Source organism: Nomia melanderi, chromosome 9 (genome assembly GCF_051020985.1).
Source record: "Nomia melanderi isolate GNS246 chromosome 9, iyNomMela1, whole genome shotgun sequence".
NCBI lineage: Eukaryota > Metazoa > Arthropoda > Insecta > Hymenoptera > Halictidae > Nomia > Nomia melanderi.
Window position 1 is genome coordinate 11,181,835 of NC_135007.1, and position 23,134 is coordinate 11,204,968.

At 34.6% G+C, this 23,134-nt stretch overlaps 4 protein-coding genes across 16 annotated transcripts; 2 read left to right on the top strand and 2 right to left on the bottom strand.

The window, feature by feature from the left end:
* Positions 1 to 103: 103 nt before the first annotated feature.
* On the bottom strand, positions 104 to 2,970 carry LOC116432830 (F-box only protein 39). Its single transcript, XM_031990246.2, has 7 exons — positions 2,779 to 2,970; positions 2,395 to 2,627; positions 1,811 to 1,975; positions 1,379 to 1,605; positions 968 to 1,126; positions 448 to 612; positions 104 to 371 (listed from the first exon to the last, which is right to left on the bottom strand). The coding sequence occupies exons 1-7, from the start codon at positions 2,968 to 2,970 to the stop codon at positions 220 to 222; spliced, it is 1,293 nt and encodes a 430-aa protein (XP_031846106.1). The 3' UTR covers positions 104 to 219.
* On the top strand, positions 2,899 to 15,981 carry Dmtn (transmembrane and coiled-coil domain 2 protein Dmtn). 11 transcript variants are annotated; one of them, XM_076370407.1, is made up of 11 exons: positions 2,899 to 3,014; positions 8,502 to 8,647; positions 8,912 to 9,110; positions 9,674 to 9,839; positions 9,950 to 10,178; positions 10,552 to 10,608; positions 10,912 to 10,994; positions 12,053 to 12,381; positions 12,469 to 12,866; positions 13,120 to 13,293; positions 13,475 to 15,981. In XM_076370407.1, the coding sequence occupies exons 2-10, from the start codon at positions 8,511 to 8,513 to the stop codon at positions 13,283 to 13,285; spliced, it is 1,764 nt and encodes a 587-aa protein (XP_076226522.1). In that variant the 5' UTR covers positions 2,899 to 3,014; positions 8,502 to 8,510; the 3' UTR covers positions 13,286 to 13,293; positions 13,475 to 15,981. The 11 variants fall into 11 exon arrangements, with proteins under 11 accessions (XP_076226522.1, XP_031846002.1, XP_076226520.1 ...); XM_031990142.2 differs by lacking the exon at positions 2,899 to 3,014 and adding an exon at positions 6,545 to 6,695; XM_076370405.1 differs by lacking the exon at positions 2,899 to 3,014 and adding an exon at positions 6,545 to 6,695 and having other exon boundaries at positions 13,150 to 13,293.
* Positions 4,854 to 6,695, top strand: LOC116432786 (GSK3-beta interaction protein). Its single transcript, XM_076370410.1, has one exon. The coding sequence runs from the start codon at positions 5,238 to 5,240 to the stop codon at positions 5,589 to 5,591; it is 354 nt and encodes a 117-aa protein (XP_076226525.1). The 5' UTR covers positions 4,854 to 5,237; the 3' UTR covers positions 5,592 to 6,695.
* A 2,636-nt stretch (positions 15,982 to 18,617) lies between the features above and the next one.
* LOC116432798 (uncharacterized) lies at positions 18,618 to 22,914 on the bottom strand. 3 transcript variants are annotated; one of them, XM_031990173.2, is made up of 4 exons: positions 22,454 to 22,914; positions 21,779 to 22,204; positions 21,380 to 21,631; positions 18,618 to 21,295 (listed from the first exon to the last, which is right to left on the bottom strand). In XM_031990173.2, exons 1-4 carry the CDS (start codon positions 22,592 to 22,594, stop codon positions 19,835 to 19,837), a joined length of 2,280 nt encoding a protein of 759 aa, XP_031846033.1. In that variant the 5' UTR covers positions 22,595 to 22,914; the 3' UTR covers positions 18,618 to 19,834. The 3 variants fall into 3 exon arrangements, with proteins under 3 accessions (XP_031846033.1, XP_031846032.1, XP_076226519.1); XM_031990172.2 differs by having other exon boundaries at positions 21,779 to 22,213; XM_076370404.1 differs by lacking the exon at positions 22,454 to 22,914 and adding an exon at positions 22,205 to 22,442 and having other exon boundaries at positions 21,779 to 21,955.
* Between the last annotated feature and the right edge of the window lie 220 nt (positions 22,915 to 23,134).

Sequence of the window (23,134 nt, forward strand, 5' to 3'; positions counted from 1 at the left end):
ACAGGAGCAAGTGTACCCCTTCTTTTGAAAAAATACTTTATTTCGTATAAAATACTTCACAAAGAATATAAAGGGTTCAAATTATAAAAGTAAACGTGTACAATTAAGAATCAATGATACCACCAATGGTACAGTGCGAATATCATTTTTATTTTTTGGCCGTAATTTCGAGTGGGACGGGTACCGGTGGTAGACGGCCAAGAAGGTCCACAAGACACGTCAGTAAAACACCAAAACCGAGGCGGTATCTTCGATACGGAAATCTATTCCTTGCTCGGCCATTTTATGGTCGTAATGGTAATTGATGTCGTTCAAAATGGCACGATTCCGGGTATTAACGTTGCGAGGCTTCACGTGAATTGTTCGAAAACCTGTGCACAGATTATCAAAAGAACGAAACAGCAGATCATTTTTTAATTACGATACCGTCTAATATCTCCCACTTACGAGTCTTGCTCTCAGCTTGAAGCTGACAGATGTCCCGCAAAGTATCGAGACTTCTTATTATACCGTCGTATTGTAGTCTTGTTAAATGCTTGCAGTGCACCAACATGCAGATCAGCAGGTCGTCCAGCATTTCTCGATTGTTTCTCAATTGCAGCATTACTTCTGCTATAGTTGCGTATAAAAACATGTTTCACTCTTATAATAAAAACCGTATAAATATTCAACGCACTCTATTAGAAAGAAATGCTAAATTATTTATCGATACACCTTGTGATATTCGTGTTTTAAAATTAGATTTTTCTAAAGTATCGACCAAGCCCTGACGAGGGTAAGAGTGTTTCTCAACAACGACATTGGCCGAGGTCGTGTGACTCTACTCTTACTTTTATTTCCGTTTCTTTGCACAATTCAGTCTCTTCTTTTTATCTCATTAGTTGCTCTATTGTGCGGCGCATTGTGGAAATCATGTCGAGAAACACTCCAAGGTAACGAACGATGCAGCTATTCGCTATATAGGTACCTAGCGTGTTGGTGTAATGAGAAATAAGCAATCCAACGGTGCTTCTGAAGTTACGAGATCTGCTTTGATCCCACACGTGTCCGCTGAACATTTGAAACCTGGCCAAAGGCACACTGGGCAGCAGCAAATAGCACATATCCTCGTAATGGGATATGTTAACTAGAAATCAAACTTGAGAAGCTAAATGACGTATCGAAAAATATTCTTTGATTTCATTGCTACGTGCAAATAGGATCTCAGATATACTGTGACCGCGAAACTGCGATTACAGTTTCGCGTGGTCATAAAGATTAGCAAAAGTAACGCAAAAGCAATCTCTACGAAGCGTACAATAATCATTTCGTCCTATAGAAGGATAGATTGAGGAGAATTCAGAGGATTACTTTTACGCCACCCTGTATTACTCTGTACCTATAGTATAAGAGACCGTCAGGTCAGGGCAAACAACGGCCAAATTGTGCCAAGCTGTGTCCGCGATCGTGTGCTGCCTGGAATCAGAGTCCCGCACAGATATGTGTAGAGTTTTCAGCAGCTTTGGCGCAGCGTTCGCTAAAGCGTTCAGAGTTTGATCCGATAGTGCCGGATAATCGAGCCGGAGAGTATTTAACGCGCGAAACCGGCTGAGCAGCCGCAAATATCTGAAAGTTTATTTTACGGAAAGAGGAGTGCATTCATTAGCCATTAAATTCTAAAAATATTCTACCAAGGATCTCTTCCAGCATTTCAACGCCATTTTGCTTCATCTAATAGCATAGTTTCTTAATATTATCACGAATATTGTAAGCGTACAGTGAACGGGGACATTCAATTACTAAGTTATTTAACCTAAATTCACTACCGCACCTGGAATTGCTGTGAGGTGCTTGCCATTCTCGAAATGCGCCACGAAGGTCTAAGTATGCCAGATGTTCGCTAGAACCCCTGGTAGCGCTCGCTAGAAGCCGCAGCACGTCGCTCACGCCGAGATTCGCGTTCAGCAAACTCAACGTTTCCAAGTTGTGCTGACAGCTGTGTAATCGTATCGATTACGCGGGACATTAGCAATTAAAGCTAACTAATCAAGTTAAAGGGGATCTCCAACGCGTAATATACATTTCCGGACGGTAGTTTACATCTTTTCATAAGAGAATGATAGAAAACGATCTACAATGTCTTCATCGATCTTTTCTCCCTTAACCCTGATCGGACCACGATGTGACTTTGAATCACATTTAAACTTTTTACTTAAATTTTTTGATTATCTCATATTGCATTTCCAACAGTTCTTTTAGGCTTTTAAAGTTTGGGTCCTATAAACAAAAACAATAACAGTTTAATCATTCTTTTTATTCTCATAAGTGACTGAGAATCGCGGTATGATTCGTTATAGAAACACGTGGTACGATTAGGGTTAAAATCGAAGGATACAGAAGATGCAGACGATTTACCCTAAAAAGTTCGCAAGCGCGTAGAGCAGCTTCCCTCTGTTCCCCCATTTGCAACTGAAGATCCAGTCGGTGAGTATCAGTTTTTTCAGTTGGACGTTCTTGGCTCTGATGACCGTCAGGAAATCGGCGCCGGCTTCAGCTTGAATGTTACGAGTGATGCGCGCTTCTCTCGGTAGAATGTACGGTCGTGACCAAGCGAGCTCTAGAACGCGCATATGCTGACCATACTTCGCCTAAAAGAATCATGAAACTTCGTTTAATCGCGTAGAAAAGGTGTCGAACACGGAAACGAAGGTTCTCCTTGCTGAATGTTTGAGAAAAGTTCAACGTAGGTATGAAAGAAAAATGTTTAGATGTATCTTTTGGTTTATACGTGTTACGCACGGCTAGTTCTCCCGCCAATGGAAAGTCACCCCGCAGATCACGATCGATGAGGATCGTCACGGAACGCCAAAGAACTGGCGACGAAAGAGCACGGTCCCATGATCGACAAATTTGTGCAACGTTGGCACGATCCTCACGACCGAGGTGACCAAATATCTGTGTCAGTATCAGCTCCGGCAGCTGATCCCACATCTCCCAGTTTCAGCTTGGCCCGTCTTCATCTCTACGTGGCTAAGGTAGCTGTCGCAACCTCGTTCAGCTTTCCTTGACAGGTTCATCGATATCGAGCCGATCGTCATTCAAAGCTGAACTGCACGAATTCACGCGGAACAATAACCATGAAGTAATCTCGGTTGAACTTTTTATTATTATCGAATTTCAATTGCTTCGCGAGTGTGAACTTTCAAAAGTTACTTTGAGAATACGAAGTCTCGTAAAGTAAGATTTTATTGTATTTTTTCGTATTATTTTCGTTATGCATCGTTCATCCTTTCCTAGATTGTATCACGTTTTTAAGAAAAATCACGTGTAGATGTAATGACGATCTAAATTGATATTCACTTCGTTCTAACAGTTTGAGAGCCCAAATCTTATCTAATCTGAACTATTTCTGTTGGTAAAATGATTTAGAGTTCTAACCATTCCAATCGTGTAATCGTTTAACCATATAATCTTTTCCCGAATCAATATTTTATCCGATGGGATATATCATCTTAGTCAAAATCAACTGCGCGAACAAGTTGGCGGGCGAACAGACGAAAATCCACGTCCGCCAGAAATTGTTCTGGCAATCATTTAAATTTCTGACAGAGCAGTGCTTACAAAAGTTAAATATATATTAGATATTATTAACACAACTGTCAAAGACAATTATATGACCCCTTATGTATATATACTATATTTTACGAGAGTATACGTATGTATAAAGAAACACAAGATGTTTACGTAGTTCTAAGTAAAAGGCTAGATAAAAATATGTCTCTCAAGCTCACAGAAAAGACTCAGGAAAAATTGAGTTGAGGATAGGATTCGAATTCAAAATTACAAAGGAGATGAAACATATTTAAATTTCTTGGTTTTCTTGTTTCGCAATTATTGATATCTTCGAAGCATTGAATACTCGAAATGAGTTTTAAAATAAATAGTTTCACTTTAATACTATAACGAATGTCTGAAGAAACTGAGAATAATCTTTTGTCACAATTTTTATAAGGATTACATATCAATCGTATTAACCCTTTGCTCTCAGTCAGGGATGAAAAAGCTTTGTTTCTCAATTTACTTATGATTTCTCTTTAAGTGAATTTCAAAAAATATCATCTTCGTCTAATTAGAAAATGTTAAGTATTTGTAACGAAACATTCATACAGTAAAACCATAAAATTTGATATTTAATATTATACCTTGCATAACTCGTCAATTTAAAAAATATTGAAATAAAATAGAAAATGTTAACCCTCTGTAGGCCCATATAACTTTCAAGTCACACATCAATATATTGGCATCTTGTTGATTTATTTTGCAAAGTGGTAAATAAAATTAAGTAATCAGCTAACTCAAACTACACGCTCAGACGTGATAGTTCAACGTCATCGTAACTCGAAAGTTGCAAAACATATTCGTTCAATGAAATTATTGAAACTACTGAATACATTAATTCGTGTTCATACTTCGATATTTATTAATTTCATTCACTAATAATCATTCACAAAAATTCAATAATTAAAATATTTCTAGTGAAAAACTTCCGAGCGTAAAGGATTAAACCTTTGAACTCTGTAGGCTCCAATATTGCACCAGTTATAATATTAAATATTCTAATGAATCAAAGAAACTACCCTAAAATTATTAGATTTCCTATTATTAATTATTAGATTTTCATTAAAACATCGAAGGAATGTTATAGCATTTTTCATTTTCGCTAGAGACACCATAAAAATTAGTCGCAGTTGCTGATAGATTACAAAACCATCTGGACTGTTAAGGGTTAATTACGGAAAATCTACGATACCGACATTTCGAGAACTCGTTAATTGTAACGGTTCCCACGGTCCGGGAAAGAGGTCGCCGCGGAAGCCTAGAAATTGCGTATATAGGGTTTAGAGTCAGTACGCGGAGTGCGTTCGGTGCATCTGCACTAAGCGAGTGTGTGGAAATCGGAGGAATTTATACACGCGCAATGTCAAGGACTAAACTGACCACGGATCACAGTAGCCGTCGCACGACGATATCGTGCTCCTCTTAGGAAACAAATACGGCGTCGAATAATTACATAACCGCCTGATCTAGGTCTTTGACCCTGAATCTAGACTGTCCACGTGCCGCATCAGCGCGCAGGGAACGCACGAGATCACGATGTAACGTGAACAAACGTTGATGCTCGTTGCCAATTATTCTCTCGGGAATATTACAAGCATCGATGAAAAGTCGCCGCTGGTTGGTGCTGCCAAAACGAAAGAATGAAGGAAGAGGAGAATAAGGTGTTGGACGAGGAACAGTGGAAGCTCGAAGCTCAGGCTGTCATCAATGACGTGAAACAACATGTAACGGATATCAAGCTGTCGGAGGTATTGCGAAGCACGAATCAGTTCATCTATTTGAATCTGACGACATTGGAGGGTCTGAAGTTCTGCGTAGAGCTGTCGGGCGCTGGATTCACCATCGTCGGTAACCAGCACGACGACAAATCGAACGTTGGAAACCAACGTTTTGAAACGCCCTATAGTTTATTAGACTCCGTCAGCCCCCAGTACCGAAACTCCTTTGGCAATTGTCTTCTCGACAAACTGCAGAAACTGAGCGACGAACAGTGAGCAAGCTTTCAACGGTACTCGTTAACTGGTTGTTCTGACTTTCTTCTCGACGTCAACAAAGTCTACGGATGTCATTTGAAACTCTGAACGTGCAAAACGAGAAATAACCGTGATCTCGAATTCGTTGTCTATATAATTAGCTGTTCGGATCGATGGGAGTTGAAGATCTTTTTTTTTAAGTTTCCATGTGCTGTGACGTAAACTGATCATGGTAGGGAAATTGTCTTGATCCGATCGAAGTTTATATGCACGCAGTTTCCTCTGAGTTGACGGATGTGGTCGTTGGCAAATAAATCTTGTGACAAATGAAATGCGTAGTTTTATGTAGTGATAGGTAATTATAAGACGTTAACGGAAACATGGTTCGACAGATTTTAGGAAGCCTTTGTGATAGAAGGGCCTTATAAATGCTTTTCTGAGCGATGAATTTAGTGATCTCAAATTGTATTTCGTTAATTGCGTATCAAGAAATTGTTCGCCGTTGCGATAGTTATAGAAACTCGTTTACCCCTCGAGTCATACTATCGCATTGGAAATAATATTTTTCTCATACTCGACGATCCTTTGTTCAAAATATCGCGTCGCAAAAGACATTTCGAATTTACCCGGTTCCGTGTCCGATAGATACGACAGTGGAATACCGACGAATCGCAGGCTACTAGAAAATATCCCTAGGAATCGAAAGATCAGTCGGTGCAAGTGGTAATATCGATTGTGTTTACCCCCTCTTCTGCGTTCGTTGCTCCATGCCCCGTTTGGCGTATTCCACTGTCCAGTTGTGAAGTAACGAAGCGGTTTCGGCGAATGTGTCGCATCGTGTGCGCGTTTCATTGTGTTTCTGAATGAGTTTATCATCGATCAAGTGCGTGAGAACGACACATTACACCGCGGAGGTTAACGTTGCAGTGCTTAGTGCGACGATGTCGAATGGTGAGCGATGACACGCCCGTAAAAAACGATAACGACGGTGATCCTTTGATTGACTAGAAACGTCCGACGGAACGGCGTAACGCGAAAGGACACCTGATTTGTGAATTTTTGTGACATTAACACCAAATGAAACATGCTTCAACCACGAGCCCCGTGCCTCCGGCGGTAACGAAGGTAAAGTGTCACCGAATGTTTCTATAAATTGATCACCAGAACACGGTGGAGATGTCTTGACAGATCGTTTGTTTTTATTCATCGCCCACACCCCGCTTCGCGATATTAACACGCGAGGGGTGGGACAATCGGTTCCTGCACTTCCTTTGAACCGATATAATTGCCAGCGATATCGTACGTATCGAGACAAGTCGCGATAGTAACGTAATATCGCGAGTTGCTGAATATCTTTCGTCGTTCATCGCGCGATATGTGTACACGCGTATTTAAAATTCTCCTGTTGACGCTTCCCCGTTTTTTTCATTTTGTTTTAGCGCGAAAACGTGTTTTCGTTTAGATCGATTTTATTGGCTCGAAGACGCGGCGTTTTACGGGGATTCCTTTGCTTTCTGTATACTTTTAATTGAACGGAGCGCCGTTGTTATTTTCATTGCAAATACAAAGTTTACATAAGAAGAGTAGCAAACCGGAATTTGTGTCATTCAGTTCCAAAGGTCTTAGGTATTTTCCTGCGTGCATGCGTTTGCATTCATTACTTCTCTTTGTCGGTATCGCTAATTTAGAAAAAATGTATGACCCGAAGAACGCGCTACTAAATGAACTTGTTGTTAGGTCGAGAAGAGCAGTTTTGGAAAATGATAATTCAGTACTGAATTGAATGGTATACAATTATAACGATCTCAGTTGTTATTAATTTTTGTATATTTATTGTGGACTTTTTTTTTTAATGAATTTCGAATATTTAAGAATTGAAATTGATGTTTTTCTACTTGCTGTCACGCGTGACTTTCTTATTTATTATATTAGTCACAGTTAAGAAGTAAGGCTGATAATCTAACTATAATAATCAGAATGATTCATCAGTTAAAGGATTGAGTTAAAGGTGATAGAATGTGAATGAAACATCTTGCATCCTTTCTCAGACCTTCTGCTAATAGGATAATATATTCCTTAATTGAATCATTTATTTGATAATTTATTTAAGGAAAAGGAGTCTCCTTACTATTAATTTTGTGAAATTTAATGGAGATGCGCTTTATTGCTTAACTGTATTCTATTAAATAAATGTCACTGCTATGTCAATTTTTTAATTTAAAAAAATGTGTCAATAAATACTCTTATCAATGTTTAACAGTATTTTTAGTAGCAAAAATATATTCATTGTAGTTTTCAGTTAGAATATTCTATACATTATTTTTGGACAAGAACTATAATCCATGCATATATACAAGGTTCAGATTAGATAATATCACCCTTAGAGAAAATTGTAGCTTAAAATAGATATATAGAAGGCAAGCGGAATGACACTATTTGTTCTATACCCACAGAAGTACTTCTTATTTGAATGGATTTAAAATTTGAGTATAGATTTAAAATTGTAATGAATGTAATTAACAAGTGGGTGCTGTATAATTTTACATTATTAAAGTAATAATAATAATAAAAAATTCAGGAGTTAATTTGATAATTGAATATCAGTGAAAATTTTTATACAATTACATGAAAGATGAATGTTTAGACCAATTTTGATAACAATTGATAAAGCCGTCTCTTTGAGTGTACGATAAAACATGATAAAGAATGCACATTGCATTTATCCAGGTGATAAACCATGGCAACTAAATTTATGATATGATACACTACTTCAAATATTGCTACTTTGAAATATGATATATTTATTTTATTTTATATCATATATCAAAATAAGTTAAGGACTCCGGATATTATAGAATATAGAATAGAGCAGGTCACATTTAGAGGTAGTTTAATTTTTATTATCATGGTAGACAAATGAAACTTTTTCAGAATAAAGGAATGGCTAGTTTGATGGTAACAGCAACAAGTAAGAATAGTTCACGCAGTACATCACCCAACAGAGGAAATACATTGACCTCGCCTCAACAATTATCAGCCACTTTGGATCATCCTTCAAAAGCACGTAATGCTTCACTGTAAGATTTCATTATTTTTAGATATGCCATATAAATATTCATATTTGGAGCTTACATTAAGATAAAAGTATTTCTTTTCTTTTTCTTTTTTTTCTTAATAATATTTCACATAAAAGTGGAAAGTAATATTTAGAAATGATGTTTCTGGCAATACAGTATGATGATTTAGCTATTTAATTTCAGTTTTGCGAATATTTAAAAGTAAAGTAAAATGATAGAAATATAACAAAGGGACAATATTATAAAACTAAATGTAATTTACAGTTCCCAAACAGGGGAGGGTAGTACAGGCAGTGGAAGTAGTGGAGGTGGAGGTAGTGTCACCATGAAAGGTAGTAGGCAAAAATCACCAGGAACGGTGATTCGAATAGGAGATGCTATGGATGAAGCAAATACCAATTTAATCACTGCCGAACCAGATGAGTTTGTGCCAAATATTCACCTACCAACTGATGATGAAGGAGTATGTAATTTATTTATTGTAAAATAAGTTTCTTTTTCAAGCATATTAAATAATTAAGTTTAATCTTAAGTAATAAGCTTGTTGACTTTAGATGTTCTATGATGAATTTAGTATAATATTAATAATAAAAAAGGTTTTTTTTAATTTTAATACCTCAACATTATATATTTAAAACTACAAAATTAGTGTAATATTAATCTTCTAAATACAAGCAGCAATAGCAAGTAGAATCTTGTATCTTTCTATAACACTGCTTATGTAATGCGATGATGTTGTGCATGCAGTGACAATTACAATGTAATGCAAGGTCATCAACCACAACTGTATAATTAAGGTTATAGGTTAAGAAATGAAATTGCTATTTGCATAATGTTCTAAGTGGCCTTGATGTTTATGAATTCAATCTTCAAGATTTCAAACTATAATCTTGAATTAGGCTTTACTTATTATTATATGTGAAGAATGTATTTTGTTAATTCTAATTCGCTTTGTACTCTTTAATGTTATAAGTATTATACACACATTAATAATAAATATTTGAACAAAATTAATTTTATTTATAGGATCAGTATCATGCGACTCAAACGTTCCTATCAAATGAATCCTCTGAATTAATAACTGATGATGTTGATGCAAGTTCTGCTAGAGTTTGTCAAGCTATTGAACACATCCAAAACAAGATTGCTAAAACACGGGAGCTAATAAGAATAGAACAAACCACGCGTGATGGTAATTTTCAGTAATTAACAGTTAATTAGTACAGAGCTGATATTCATCACGAAGTAGGACATTCGTCTGATATAGAAGTAGAAAATCTAATAATAGTAAAATTCTTTCAGAAAATGTAAATGAATATTTAAAATTAGCTGCTAATGCTGATAAGCAGCAGCTTACTCGAATTAAGGCAGTATTTGAAAAAAAGAATCAAAAATCAGCGCACAGTATTTCTCAATTACAGAAAAAGTTGGACAGTTATACAAAAAAGTTAAAAAATTATGAACTAAATGGAGCACCTACAAGTCATAGACAACCTAGGGAAGTACTACGTGACATGGGACAGGGGCTTAAGTAAGTCTATTCTCTTTGTTTTCATTAACTTGTAAAATTTTAATTGTAGTGGTATAATAGTGTAAAGTATATACTTGTGATAGTTGATATATATATTTAATAGCACATATATTTGACCTAGTAAATTGAAATATAGTTGGTAATGTTAACTTCTTTGAATAGTGAAAGTGGCATAGTGTAAACTAGAAAGTAGGCTGTTTATGCGATCGCATAGTTTATCTTATCTATAAAGTAATATATATATATAACATTTAATAACAAAAAATTAGTCTCATTTTTCAAACAGAACTCTTTCTTCAATTCTTTATTTTTTTGTTTTCACTCGATCTTTGTCCTGATAAATATAGAGAATCATTTCTCTATCTAATTTAAGAATCACTTCCAGAAACGTGGGTGGCAATATTAGGGATGGAATCACTGGGTTTTCAGGGTGAGTGTTAATGTAAAAATAGATTTTAAAACAATATTATTTAACTATTCTCCTTTCATATCGCGTGCGCTATTGTAAATCTGTTTATAGACATTAGCATTTCACAAAGAAGATAGGTAGAGTATTTATAATAGTCACGTTGTATTCATATTCTTATATTGCTTCACACTGGTATGATGTATGTAGTATTATAAGTAAATTGGTGTTAAAATGTAACATGCATAATACATATTATCTAAGAAAATGTTAATCTTTTATTTTATCATATTCTTTATTATCACAAATATCATGCGATTGTTTTAGGACTGTTATGTCGAAGCCACGCGAATTTGCACACTTAATAAAAAATAAATTTGGAAGTGCTGATAACATAAATACATTATCACGTGAGTAATTGTTATTATAAATATTTCTGTTAACTAACATGAGATTGCATACTTGTACACTTTGAAATTCTTATTTTGTTGTTTAACTTGCAAATCCAATTTCTTAAAATGTATTGATTTATGTTTTGTGTTCTACATTGCACTGTCACTAGCACAAATGCTTCATGCTAACAAGTTTCAATTTTACAAGCATTAGTATGCACACTTTTATTTATTTACTAATATATATTTATGAGAGAAATGATACGCGAATATATCATATACTTATCATAAATATATGGTATGTACAATCTGTATATACACTATAAATGTGACGTACGTCAGTCTTAATTAATTTATTACCGATAATTGATGGATAAATATCCTTTAATTTTCTTGCGCTGCCACGGCAGTTGAAAGTAGTAAGTAACATTTTGGCTCAATTATTCTATCTCTCCTATAAATCTTCGTATTCTATTATGTTCCTCCCTCTACATAAATTGTAAATATTCTATTTCATATTATACGTACAACATGTGTTTTGATTTGTCTACAAACTTTGCTACTTAATTTTCAATATTGTCTCCAATTTTCCATTTTAAACAATTCAAAACATAATTCTATTTATACCCACATAATCTACACAACAATTTTAACATCAGAGTATTGTATTCACATATTTCATGAACACAATATTTTTATTACTATTTTGTGTTATTTACTAATTTTGCCTTGTATTTTAGTGGCTTCCATAAATTAAAAATTTGCTTCTTTTTAATGTTGGTTATCCAATACATCTACAGAATACATACTCAGAATGTAATTTCAAAAGAAAGAAAGTACACGATGAAAGTAATTTCTATAGCAATGGATTTGGGAACATATCACATACACACTAGTAAAATTATTTCTAAATTTTAAATAGTCACAGTACTGATAACTTTAAAAAATTAATCAATTACATAGGATGACAAGAACATTTTACTATGAAAGATCAAACTAAACACGATAGTTGTTAACAAAGGCGAATAATTTAGTATTGGATAACATTCTAACATGCGACGTCTGTGTCTCTGCAGATGGCTCGACTTTTTATGTAAACGATACACCGCGTGCAGGTAATGGAGATAACGCTAGTGTTGAAGATGATAAGACGCATCATGGATCAGCTACACTTCCTGGTGGCTGTAGTTTGGGATCAACTCATAGCGCAGCGGCAATGAAATTTCCATCGGAAGAAGGTTCAGAGTGCTCTAGTGTTACAAGTGAAAGTGGACCTGGGAGTAGAGGACAAGCACACACGTGCGACAGTAATAACGCTGGACTTAATCTTAAATCTATATTCTTAGAACTACAAGAATACAGGGAAAGTTTTGATAGGATGAGGGAAAAATTGGAAGAATTGAAGGTTTGTCTTTTTTCTTCGTATACAATCAGAAAAGGGTTCATTGCGCGCGTATTAGTCACGGTTGATTTCCTAATCAACTAATTTTAGAATTTACAACAAGAGGTGGCATTTCTTTCCCATGCATTGCAAGAGGAACGGTTTAGAAGTGAGCGTCTGGAAGAACAAATTAATGATCTAACCGAATTGCATCAAAATGAAGTAGAAAACTTGAAGCAAACAATAACAGATACAGAAGAAAAAGTGCAATACCAAAGTGAAGATCGTTTAAGAGACATACATGAAATGTTGGAGAGTTGTCAAACAAAAATTTGTAAAATGGAACACCAACAACAACAACACCAGTATGTCAGTCTTGAAGGTGTAGATAGTAGCAATACGAGGGCATTAGATGTAAAACTCGTAAATGTAGTATTAACAGTGTTGCAAGTTATTCTACTTCTTGTTGCAACATGTGCTGGTATAATGATGCCTTTTCTAAGGACCAGGTATAGTTATTTCTTATTATCAATGTTTTCTTCTCTTATAATTATAAATAAAAAGTTATCAATTAAACGGTGTGGAAAAATTAAAGAATTTTTACTAATAATTCATATTTTTTGTGCATTCATGCTACATCCATTGTTGCTGGCATTTTAGTTTCTCATATACATGCATTCATAATCCTTCATCACGTTACAATGCCATCAATTTTTGTTTGCGCATTCATTGTTGTATTTTGTTTTCACATCTCTGTTGCAGCTGTACTAAGCCTCATTGTTTCATGTGCAGGGTGCGCATATTAACGACAACATTAGTTGTGTTGGGCATAGTATTCGTGCTCAAACAATGGCCTGAGGTACACGACGTTGGCAGTCACCTCATGCGCCATCTTAAACAGACGCTCACCGAGATGATTAGACGTTAAGTAGCATCGTAAGTAAATTATTATCGTGCTAATCTATTTACGGAATAAACGGAGCGTAAGATAATTTTGCAAGAAATATAAAAGTATGAACATATCATGGATATCTTCAAACAGTTCAATTTCAATATTCGATTTCAATGAGATCGATTTCAACTTCGAGGTATAGCGAGTACATGAGATTCATTTTAGGGTGGTATGCGTAAAATTTACTATGCCCTGTGATGAAGAAAAGTTGTACACAATGATCAACATTTTGGATCCGTTTATCAGTGCTGTAGTTTTGGAGCAATAATAGTAGGTATATGCGCAGACGACTTTATATCTATACTAGAAGGTAACGATGTGCTGAGGTAGTGAACTCAGCAGAACTTTAAACAAAGAACTGTGTCCTCGCGGATCCGTTCCAGTTATAATTGTTGGATCAAAAATTGTTTGAAATATTTAAAAAACTTTCTGGACTGATCTTCAAAAATGAAAACCAATGTGAAAGAGGACTCTTTTGCTCAGCATTAGAGTGTCACTTTCCTACTATCGTTAGATACTTCTTGTTAACTATTGGGTGGAAAGTCTCTTTATAGTCCTGCTAAGTTTACCACCTCGCTATATCGATATCTCTAAGTATACCTCGAATTCGATCATATTCACCATTACTGTACTAAATCAGATGAGTGATGAAGACTATTTGATACTGTTGACAGAACTATGATAAAAAAAAGCATATTTTGCTGTGCAAAAATGTTTTGCTTAGGAGAAAAAGATTTTTTAGGGGTGAAAAAGTAAGAGTGTATTTTATCTTTCGTAAATTTAATTTCTCTCTCCTTCTATTTGTCTGAAGAATTTTATTTAAAAAAGATACAAGCATTTGACGCGATCAATTGCATGTGTACAAGTAGCAAAGAAATAATTATAATTTGTATGAAACTAAAATAACTGTTATGGAGTATAAAAGGGGCAAAAAGTAGAACGCTGTACACTGATATTGCTTGATTATATACGGCAGATTATTAGGAGAATTTACTCTCATATAGTGTCATCAAGTAATGATCACGTTCACTTTTTCATGAGTCATTGATTAACACAAAATTAGAAGAAATTTTTGAATGAGTGAATGCACTCACTTAAAGTTAGAGGAAGAAGTGTTTTATCATCAGTGTCTGTGGGTGGTGCCTTTATTAAAATTAAAATTATTACGTTTGATGTTACAGTAAAAGCGAGTCATTTACGAGATACATGATTCTAAACCAAACGTTAATAATTAAAATCGTCCATTTATTAAACAATAATGTAAATTAAGGAAACAAAGCAACACTTCATTCAGTAGATATTCTTCACCTCGGTAAATGTAGAATGACATAAGGAATACATTAATGTTGACGATAAGATGTGAAGTTAAATTCATGAATTGCAAGGATTCCAATATTTCTAATTATCTTCATATTATCTCATTCACAAGCGTATTTTACATTCATGAGACTTTAAAAAGTAAAACCATTTGGAGTATTTAAAAAAAAAAGTGTGTATATATAACAGCAAATATCAAAAGAGGACCAACATTCTCTCTTCCTCTTACTACTTAATTGTAATTTAATTCGTGTATGATGTAAAAGTGATACATGATATAGAATAAACGAATATCGGGCTTTTTAGTGCTCATGAGTGCTTGAACCACCACAGACACAAGTATGCAGATACATAACGAATGTAGGAAAATGAACCATGACAGATATTGAAATGAGAGAAAGACTGATGGACTACATCGCTGTTACAATTGTGAATAATTTAGTATTCGTGACAATTTTATGTTCTTAACCAAGAGAAATATTAAAACAGGTTAGGGAAAATGAGAAAACAGGACAACAATTGCAAAAATGTGTAATTATAACGTGGAGAGAAGACAAAAAAATATTTTTAATTTAACATACAGGTGCTCAAATCTGTGAGTGTGTAAAATAAAATATTGGTCTACGTAATTCTTTTTTATCGTATCGCCGCTATTTAATAGCGAAATATAGTTTATTTTTTATTAAGTTCCCTAGTTTCTGCCCTTGTAGTTTTATCGCCAATCAATCAATAAATGCAAAGTTTTACAACCCGCTGTTGTTTTACAAATACGTAATGACCGAAGTATACAAAAAAAATCATATTTTTGCGAAAGCAATTGATTCCTTTTTTATCGCCTAATATTATATATATATATGTTATTATTACGGAATTTTCTTCATGTTTTGCAGGCAAATAATTTATAATTTATATTAAGTTCATGTAATTAGATTTTTTGTTATTTATATATGTTGGACTATGTAATGTTATTATTTGGTTGATCGATGAGAAGTAAAAAAAAACGTTTTTAATCTATTAAAAAAAAAACTGTAAATAAAACGAAATTTATATGGCAACATTTTCTATTTCTTTGCCTGTTGTTCACGACAAGCAAATCAGATTTCCTTTCTTTTCTTCTAAAAAAAAAAATAGAATGATTTTTATTTATTTTCACCAATCTATCTGTGCATAATACTATGCAGCAGATTCAGAGAAATATTTTCTACAAAGAAAATTTGATCTTATGGTTGTGAGTTCACAAGGCAATTGTGTTCTTTTTTTTTTTAAATCGCCTACATTTTATTTATTCTTTAAGTTAATTTTCTTTACCGTTTTGTATCTGTAGGAATTTTTTCAATTAAATTTTGTTAACACAATCATGACGAAGAAATATTTCTTTCTAACGATCCTCTTGCGTTCCTAAATTAAACACGTTGCTGTGACTATGCTAAGTTTGTACGTAAGTAGAAGAAATTGAGAAAATTAGTTTCTGGGATCAATGTAATCGCGAACGAAAATTTGTAACGCAGATATACGTACATTATTGTGTAAATTACGTTCAACAATGACTCGCTGTTGATCCTGTCGAAACGTCTTAGGTTGTTTTCAATCAAACTTTATCTATTTGAATATCCGTTCGCTTATTATTGTGTAAGTGACGACTAAGCAAAATATATAGGGTGTTGCGTGTCGCGTTATATTTATAACGCTTGACTCTCTCTTTGGGCTGATTGTTATGTATCGAAGTTTACAAGTAATTATCTGTACAACGAACAGTAAAATTTTATGTATGTACGTATATATATGTATACACATCTGGCTGCACATATATAGGTACGTACACGTGAATAAAAAAAATGCAACCGAAGAAACGCGTAAAGTGCGAGAGTTGTACGTCCGACCGCCTCTTTATAATTTCCTATCGTGTAAGTGAGACACCCTATATGTATTGTATAGTAATAGATCCATGGTGCTTTGTAAAATACATACATATGTATATAATTCAATGCTAGATGTAGCATTGTAGCCCTCGTACATCGCAATTTTCGAATGAATTACGCGGGATCGTAAATCTTATTGCTCGCTACGATCGCCAGTATACCTTGAAACGTTTGGCTATACCGAGTTTAATGATAAGCCTAGCTGAAAATCCAAAACGTGATTTCAGTGAACGCGTTTTAACAAAAGCATTAATAACAATTTAACGGTTTGCGTTATAAAATGTTGGTCGTGTTGTGCGTGGTCTCGGTTCCAGTATTTTTCCGTGACGTCTTTCACGATTAATCTCTTAAGGCTCGGTTCCTGTTTCGTTCTGTTAGCGTATGTTTTCCTGATAGAAAAATTGCCCCGTACCGTGTCTGAACCGAGAATTGCGTATCCCGTGAAACGATCGCGGCTGATCCTTAAGGGGTTAAAGGTTCTCGTGAAATCTCCCGGCGTGGACGTGTTTGCGCTTTTTGTAAATGTTGTTTGTGATTGGCTATTTTGTGAGAATGTATGGCTGGTTAAAAATGATTTCTAATCGATGTTAATGGCTATGAGTGCTTCTGGCGTGGGTCGGGCAGGTCGTAAGAAATCTTACAGTTTTCACGCTTAGTGGGACTAATGTTTTCTGGCCGAGTTGCCCTTCGATCGAGCCCTGAGCACACGGTGACCGAACACGTTGGGTCAGCGGAAAGTTGAATCGAACAGTTGTAAACTAACACACGAGCTTCTGGTCGGATAGTTTTTCGTAAACTGTGAAAAACGTTTTGTTCTCCGAAAGAAAGAGACCTTCGAGATGATTGTAAACGAAACTGCGAAGTCTGCGTACAGCATTAAATTTCCGGTCATCCGCAGAATTACTCACGAGTTCTTTTTTATTCGGTCTTTCGAGGCCGAAGGCTAGATAATTCGTTAACATCATCGGACCACCGATTTTTAGCAAGGGCCCCTATATCTGCACGCTTACAACAATGTTTATATTATAATAATAATACTAATAATAATAACAATTATAATTATAATAATAATAATAATGTCTGGGCGTAGCGGAAGTAAAACGGTAAGAAGCAGAACATTGAAAAATTGAAGGAGAAAAAAAAAAGGAAAAAGAGAAACGAGTTACGAACATTTATATCGACTTGAGATTACATGTATGTCAAACAACGATGGACGTATTTTGTATCTTACATTGTTACATTTTTCTGTAAGTTTCTCTGTTTAACGCGGCTATTTACAATTTTATATGTATTTTGTATTTACTGAACTTCGACGGGGGAACGCACGACGTATGCTTAAATAATTTTATGACGAAGCCAACGTATTATGATCCTGGGATTCTCGCATTCAGTGTAGCCATTAACTCACTATCCACGTAATTTTTAGGGGCCCCTCCCCATAGCTTATATAGCGTAGGAAGGAAATGAAACAGCGTAACGAAGTAAATATATTGTCATCGATGCCTTGCATAGGTAGTTAATGTCAAATTATAGATTAAATATTTGTTGTCAATTGTAGAACGATGTAGGTCAATACGATCAGCGATTATAACGGAAGTTGTTATCACGCTAGGACGCATACACATTATGCATACAGACGACGCGTACGTATGTAATAGCTGCATAACAAGTCAGTGTAATAATGTAGTTACAAGGTAGAAATATGTTTATGTCCATTTTTAAAGCGGGAAAAAAAAAGGAAGTATCGGTATACGCGCGCAACGCTCGTATAAATGTTATCGCTGCTAAGAGACAATTGCAAGTCAAGTTACTGATTTAGCAGCTCTTGTCATTATTTAAATACCGTTTCGAAATAAAAATAATTTTTAATAAACTTGACCATGTTTTCCACTAAGCAGGATTTTATCGCCTTAGTCGCTAACGAAAATGAGTAGAAGCCTTTCCGCACGGAGAAAGGGGAATCTGTTACCTTGAATTTCCTTTGCCGAGAACAATGAGAAATAAAAGAAAAAAAACACGAATGACGTGAATAGGTATATGATGTGTATTTAAAAATAACTTCAAAGTTGACTGTAAAGTTTTTGTATTTTATATCGAGAGGGTTTGTCAATAATAATATTACAATCATCACAAATTTACAAATAATGTAACCGTTTCATTTATAATAATAATATATCACAATTTCTACTTTGTGTAGTGCTGAAAGCTGTTTTATTTGAACGAGAATCGCTGAGACGCCACTAACCAGATCTAATCACTGTTTCCATAGTATTTCTTGCATAGTAGATGTAGCTATCAGCCTTTGATTTATTAAATAATATGTTAACATTTTGCTAGTGTTAATAAGAAAATATTTCGTTTTGTTTATCATAATCATGTTTCTTGCATTGTATTATAGTTTGTAAAAGCTACATCGCCTAATTCGCCAATAATATTTATAACAATTTTTAATGCACATAAAATATGAACTGTAAATGTTCATATGTCTGTATAATAAAAAAAAAAATCTCCCTTGTTCAATACAACTGAATATATTTTTAAATAAATAAGATTCATGTTGGTTTATAAGTGATATTTGTATTTCTCAGAAATACACTAAAAAATAAATTATAAATTAATTGATTTCAACGACCTTCATTTACGTTGAACTAATGAAATAGTTTGAGCTCTCTGCTAAAATAAACACAAGTATTTCTTTATCATAAATTCCTACAGTTAGAAGCATCTTAATATGCATCATTGGAAAAATTGATTATTATAAGTAAAAGACCATAATATCATAGACTGAAGCGGTTATAACATATGTATTTCTTTCATAACTTATTCTTAAGTTGACTATATAGCTATAGCGATATATATATACGTACATATACATACATATATGTATATATGAACGTATACATTTCTGTGGCTCAATTAACAGCAACCATTCATCTTCAAATATATTTTGTAGAACAATACAAAAAGTAGATAATTTAAAAGTATCGACATACTTCGGTAAAATACTTATACCGATATAAAAAGAAAATATAAATGATTGTTTAATTTCGCTCCTTCTCCTATATTTGTGGATAATTTTAAAAAACATGTCTTTACTTCTTACAAAGAATTCTCGAAAATATATTCTTTGTATACAGCTTTAACGTATATGCTACAGTAAAGGAATACATCATGGTGACTAAAGCCGCTTCTTATGAAATGCAGACCCAGTGTTTCATTTTCCATTGTGTGTCTGTATTAGTTTCAAAGTTTTCAGTTCTTTATCTGTTTTTCTTTTGATTTTACGGATTCAATCTGCGGTTATTTGAATTCCTTCTTGAGAATCTCGAAGCACAATTTCTGCTGGTAACATATTTTTCATTTCATTTTGACGAGGAACTGGTTCTTCCTTTTTCGCAGTTTGTGTAGCATGATGTTTCTTCTTGTGACACATCATAGTTGATCTTGAAACGAATGTTTTACCGCACGCGTCACATTCATACGGTCGTTCTCCAGTATGCAGTCTCTTATGAATAGCCATTGGAGTGAACTGTGTAAAAGTTTTCCCACAAATATCACACCTATAAGGTCGTTCTCCAGTGTGCAATCTTCTGTGGCATCGTAACGCAGCTCTTCGAGCGAACACTTTTCCGCACATATCACATTTAAAGCTCTTCTCCCCAGTATGCATCGTCGAATGAATTTTAAGATCAACTCTTGTTAAAAATCCTTTCCCACAAACTTCGCATAGATACGGTTTTTCACCGGTATGAATGCGCAGATGTGTATTAAGATAACTTTTACTAACAAACATTTTGTTGCATACGACACACGGATACTGCCGATTATCCATGCCCGAGTGTATTTTCTGATGACTTTTACAAAGTCCTTTAGTTATAAAACCTCTACCACAAATCTCACACACATATGGTTTAACACCAAGATGTCTGTTCTGATGATCCAACAAAGACTGTTTTGTTTTGAAATGTTGTCCACATGTATTACATGGAAATGGCTTCAAATCTGAATGCACTCTTTGGTGAAGAACAAGATAGCTTTTCGACTGGAAACCTTTACCACATGTAGAACAATTATAATCAAACTGTCCTGTGTGAGTTGCTGTGTGTTGTGCAAGCCCTATTTTACTTCTAAACGCTTTTTCACAAGTCACACACTGAAAAGGCTTCTCGCCCGTATGTTTTCGCATGTGTTCCTGCAACTTGTAATTTGTCCTATACTGTTTTCCACAGTGGGTACAAACTTTTGGTGTCCATCTTTGTCTCACAGGTGCTTGTTTCTTTTGTTCATTCGTATTCACACCATTTTGTGAGGGTGTTAGCTCTGATTCTTTGACCTGCACTTCGCTGTTGAGTGTTTTCTTTTTATGTGTATCACAACTTTCTTTATGTACATTCAATGCTTCTAAATTTGTATAATATAAACCACACGTACAGGAAACAAAATATTGTTCAAAGTGTGCCATCATATTACTTGAACCTAAAATTGCTTCATTACAAAATGGACACACATACCAATGAGAACCTGTTTCATCAATTGTTGGATTGCTTAATGTGGATTCTAATAATGAATGTTTTGCTGCTTTTGTATATTCAACTAATATTTCTGAATTTTCGTTTGTCACTTGACTTGTTGATGCTAAAGTTTCTGTTTGAGTAGTTGTATGTGTTGCAGTTTCATTTTCTACAGGATGTGGATCTTCTATATCACTATCAGCTTCTACACGGGTTGGAGGAAAATCATTGTGTGGTACCTAGAAAGTGAAATTATTTCATAAATAAAATTGTTTAGATGTGTAAAAATTAATATTACATTACATTTTCACTTGACATCTTACATTGTTTTCAAGTACATTTGAAGTGTCCTCTGTATTTAATCTCTCTTGCAACCTATGATATTCTTCCTTTATTGGTACTGATTCAAATTTTACATTTTCACAATAATGTACTATTTGTTCTCTATTTTGATCTTCAGGGGTTATTGAAGTCACGTAATTAATTCCTAATTGACCCAAATGATCACTGACTGTTAAATTTCCAACTACAGTCATATCTCCTTCTAAATGTACTGCTATTTGATGATTAGAAACCTAAAGTATGACAGTACATATAAATTAAAACAAATACAAGGTGCCATTAAAAGACTTTAGTACTATTTTGAAATGATTATAACAAATATAATGTAGTTCAGTTTAGCAAGCATATTTAAGTTAAATAAAATTTATTGGTGCATTTACTTCTCGTATGTGTTCGTTGACCATTCTGACTGTATCGCCGTCTAAACAATCGATTCCTGTAACCTCGATACTGGTATCCTGTTGTCCTATTTCTTCCTGTGTAACAACCTGCTCACCACCTGCTAAGTCCATTTCATCCATGACTTGCATTGTGTGGATAGTAGCTTCCGTTGTCTCCTGAGAATTTTGTACATCATCCATGTTATTTTGTATTCTATCTATATCCCTTTGAATTCTATTCATTTCTTCTACTTCATCCAAATCATGTTTCGTTATGTGTACAACTTCTTCTTTAGCAATTGCTTTCAACATTTCCATGAACATCCCTTCTGTATGCAAGCATTTTTCACGAAAGTCAAATAATTGATCCAGTTTATAAGCACATTCCTCACACACTACTTTTGGTAACTGATCGCTCATAGATACCTGAAAATACTGAATTAGCTAATGACACAATATCGTTTTTTTTGATAAGACATTTATGAAGTGGTATCACAGTCTTCATTTATACTGTATGTAGTTGAAACCAATATACACCCTGATCATTGTTACAAGATCATGAAACCTTGCACCAATTTTCTTTCTCTATTTATAGTTAAATTAGAAAGAGGGGGTGAAGACACAGCACTGAAGACCGCAGTGAAATCGAACCTCTATCTTTACGCATGATTTTACCTGCACTGGCAAACACGCGGCTATTTTCTTGTCAATGTTACGCATTTGATCACCGGCTTCAAAGATCGGTAATCCCATTAGAATGCCAGTCTTGGTCGCACATAGACGACATAAATAATCAAATTCCTCGACGACGGCCATATCAACAGAACAGGGGAATTCGTCTTGTCGACAGACCGAACAAACGGCCTAAGACACGATCAAAATTTTAGCTTAAAAAACCCAGCAGGAACGTTCTTTTGCGTGATTCAATGAACTCGTCACGCATTACGAGATTCCCTAAACCGGCTACAGTAGATCTTTAGTTTAAAATTTGTCTACTTTAAAGATATGCATTATTCAGATATATTTGTCAAGTGAGTCTGTCTGCGTTCACACCATCGAGAGTCCTCTTGCAATCAACCGTGGTGTCCGAAGCGGGGGGATCAGCTTGCGCTGATCTCTTTTCATCTAAAGCGAAACTATTTTGTAGATGGCGTGCTGAATATACTTTTCATCGATTAACGAGATATCGAAGATCGAGGAATGTTCTTAATTAATAATATATTGAAGTTCGAACAATGCCTTGATCATAAACAAATGAAAAAAAAATTATACATCTTGTTCTAATTTTTTTAATTAAAATGACAGTTGTCTCTTATGGAATGATGGTTAATGATGCATACTGCTTTGATTATTAAA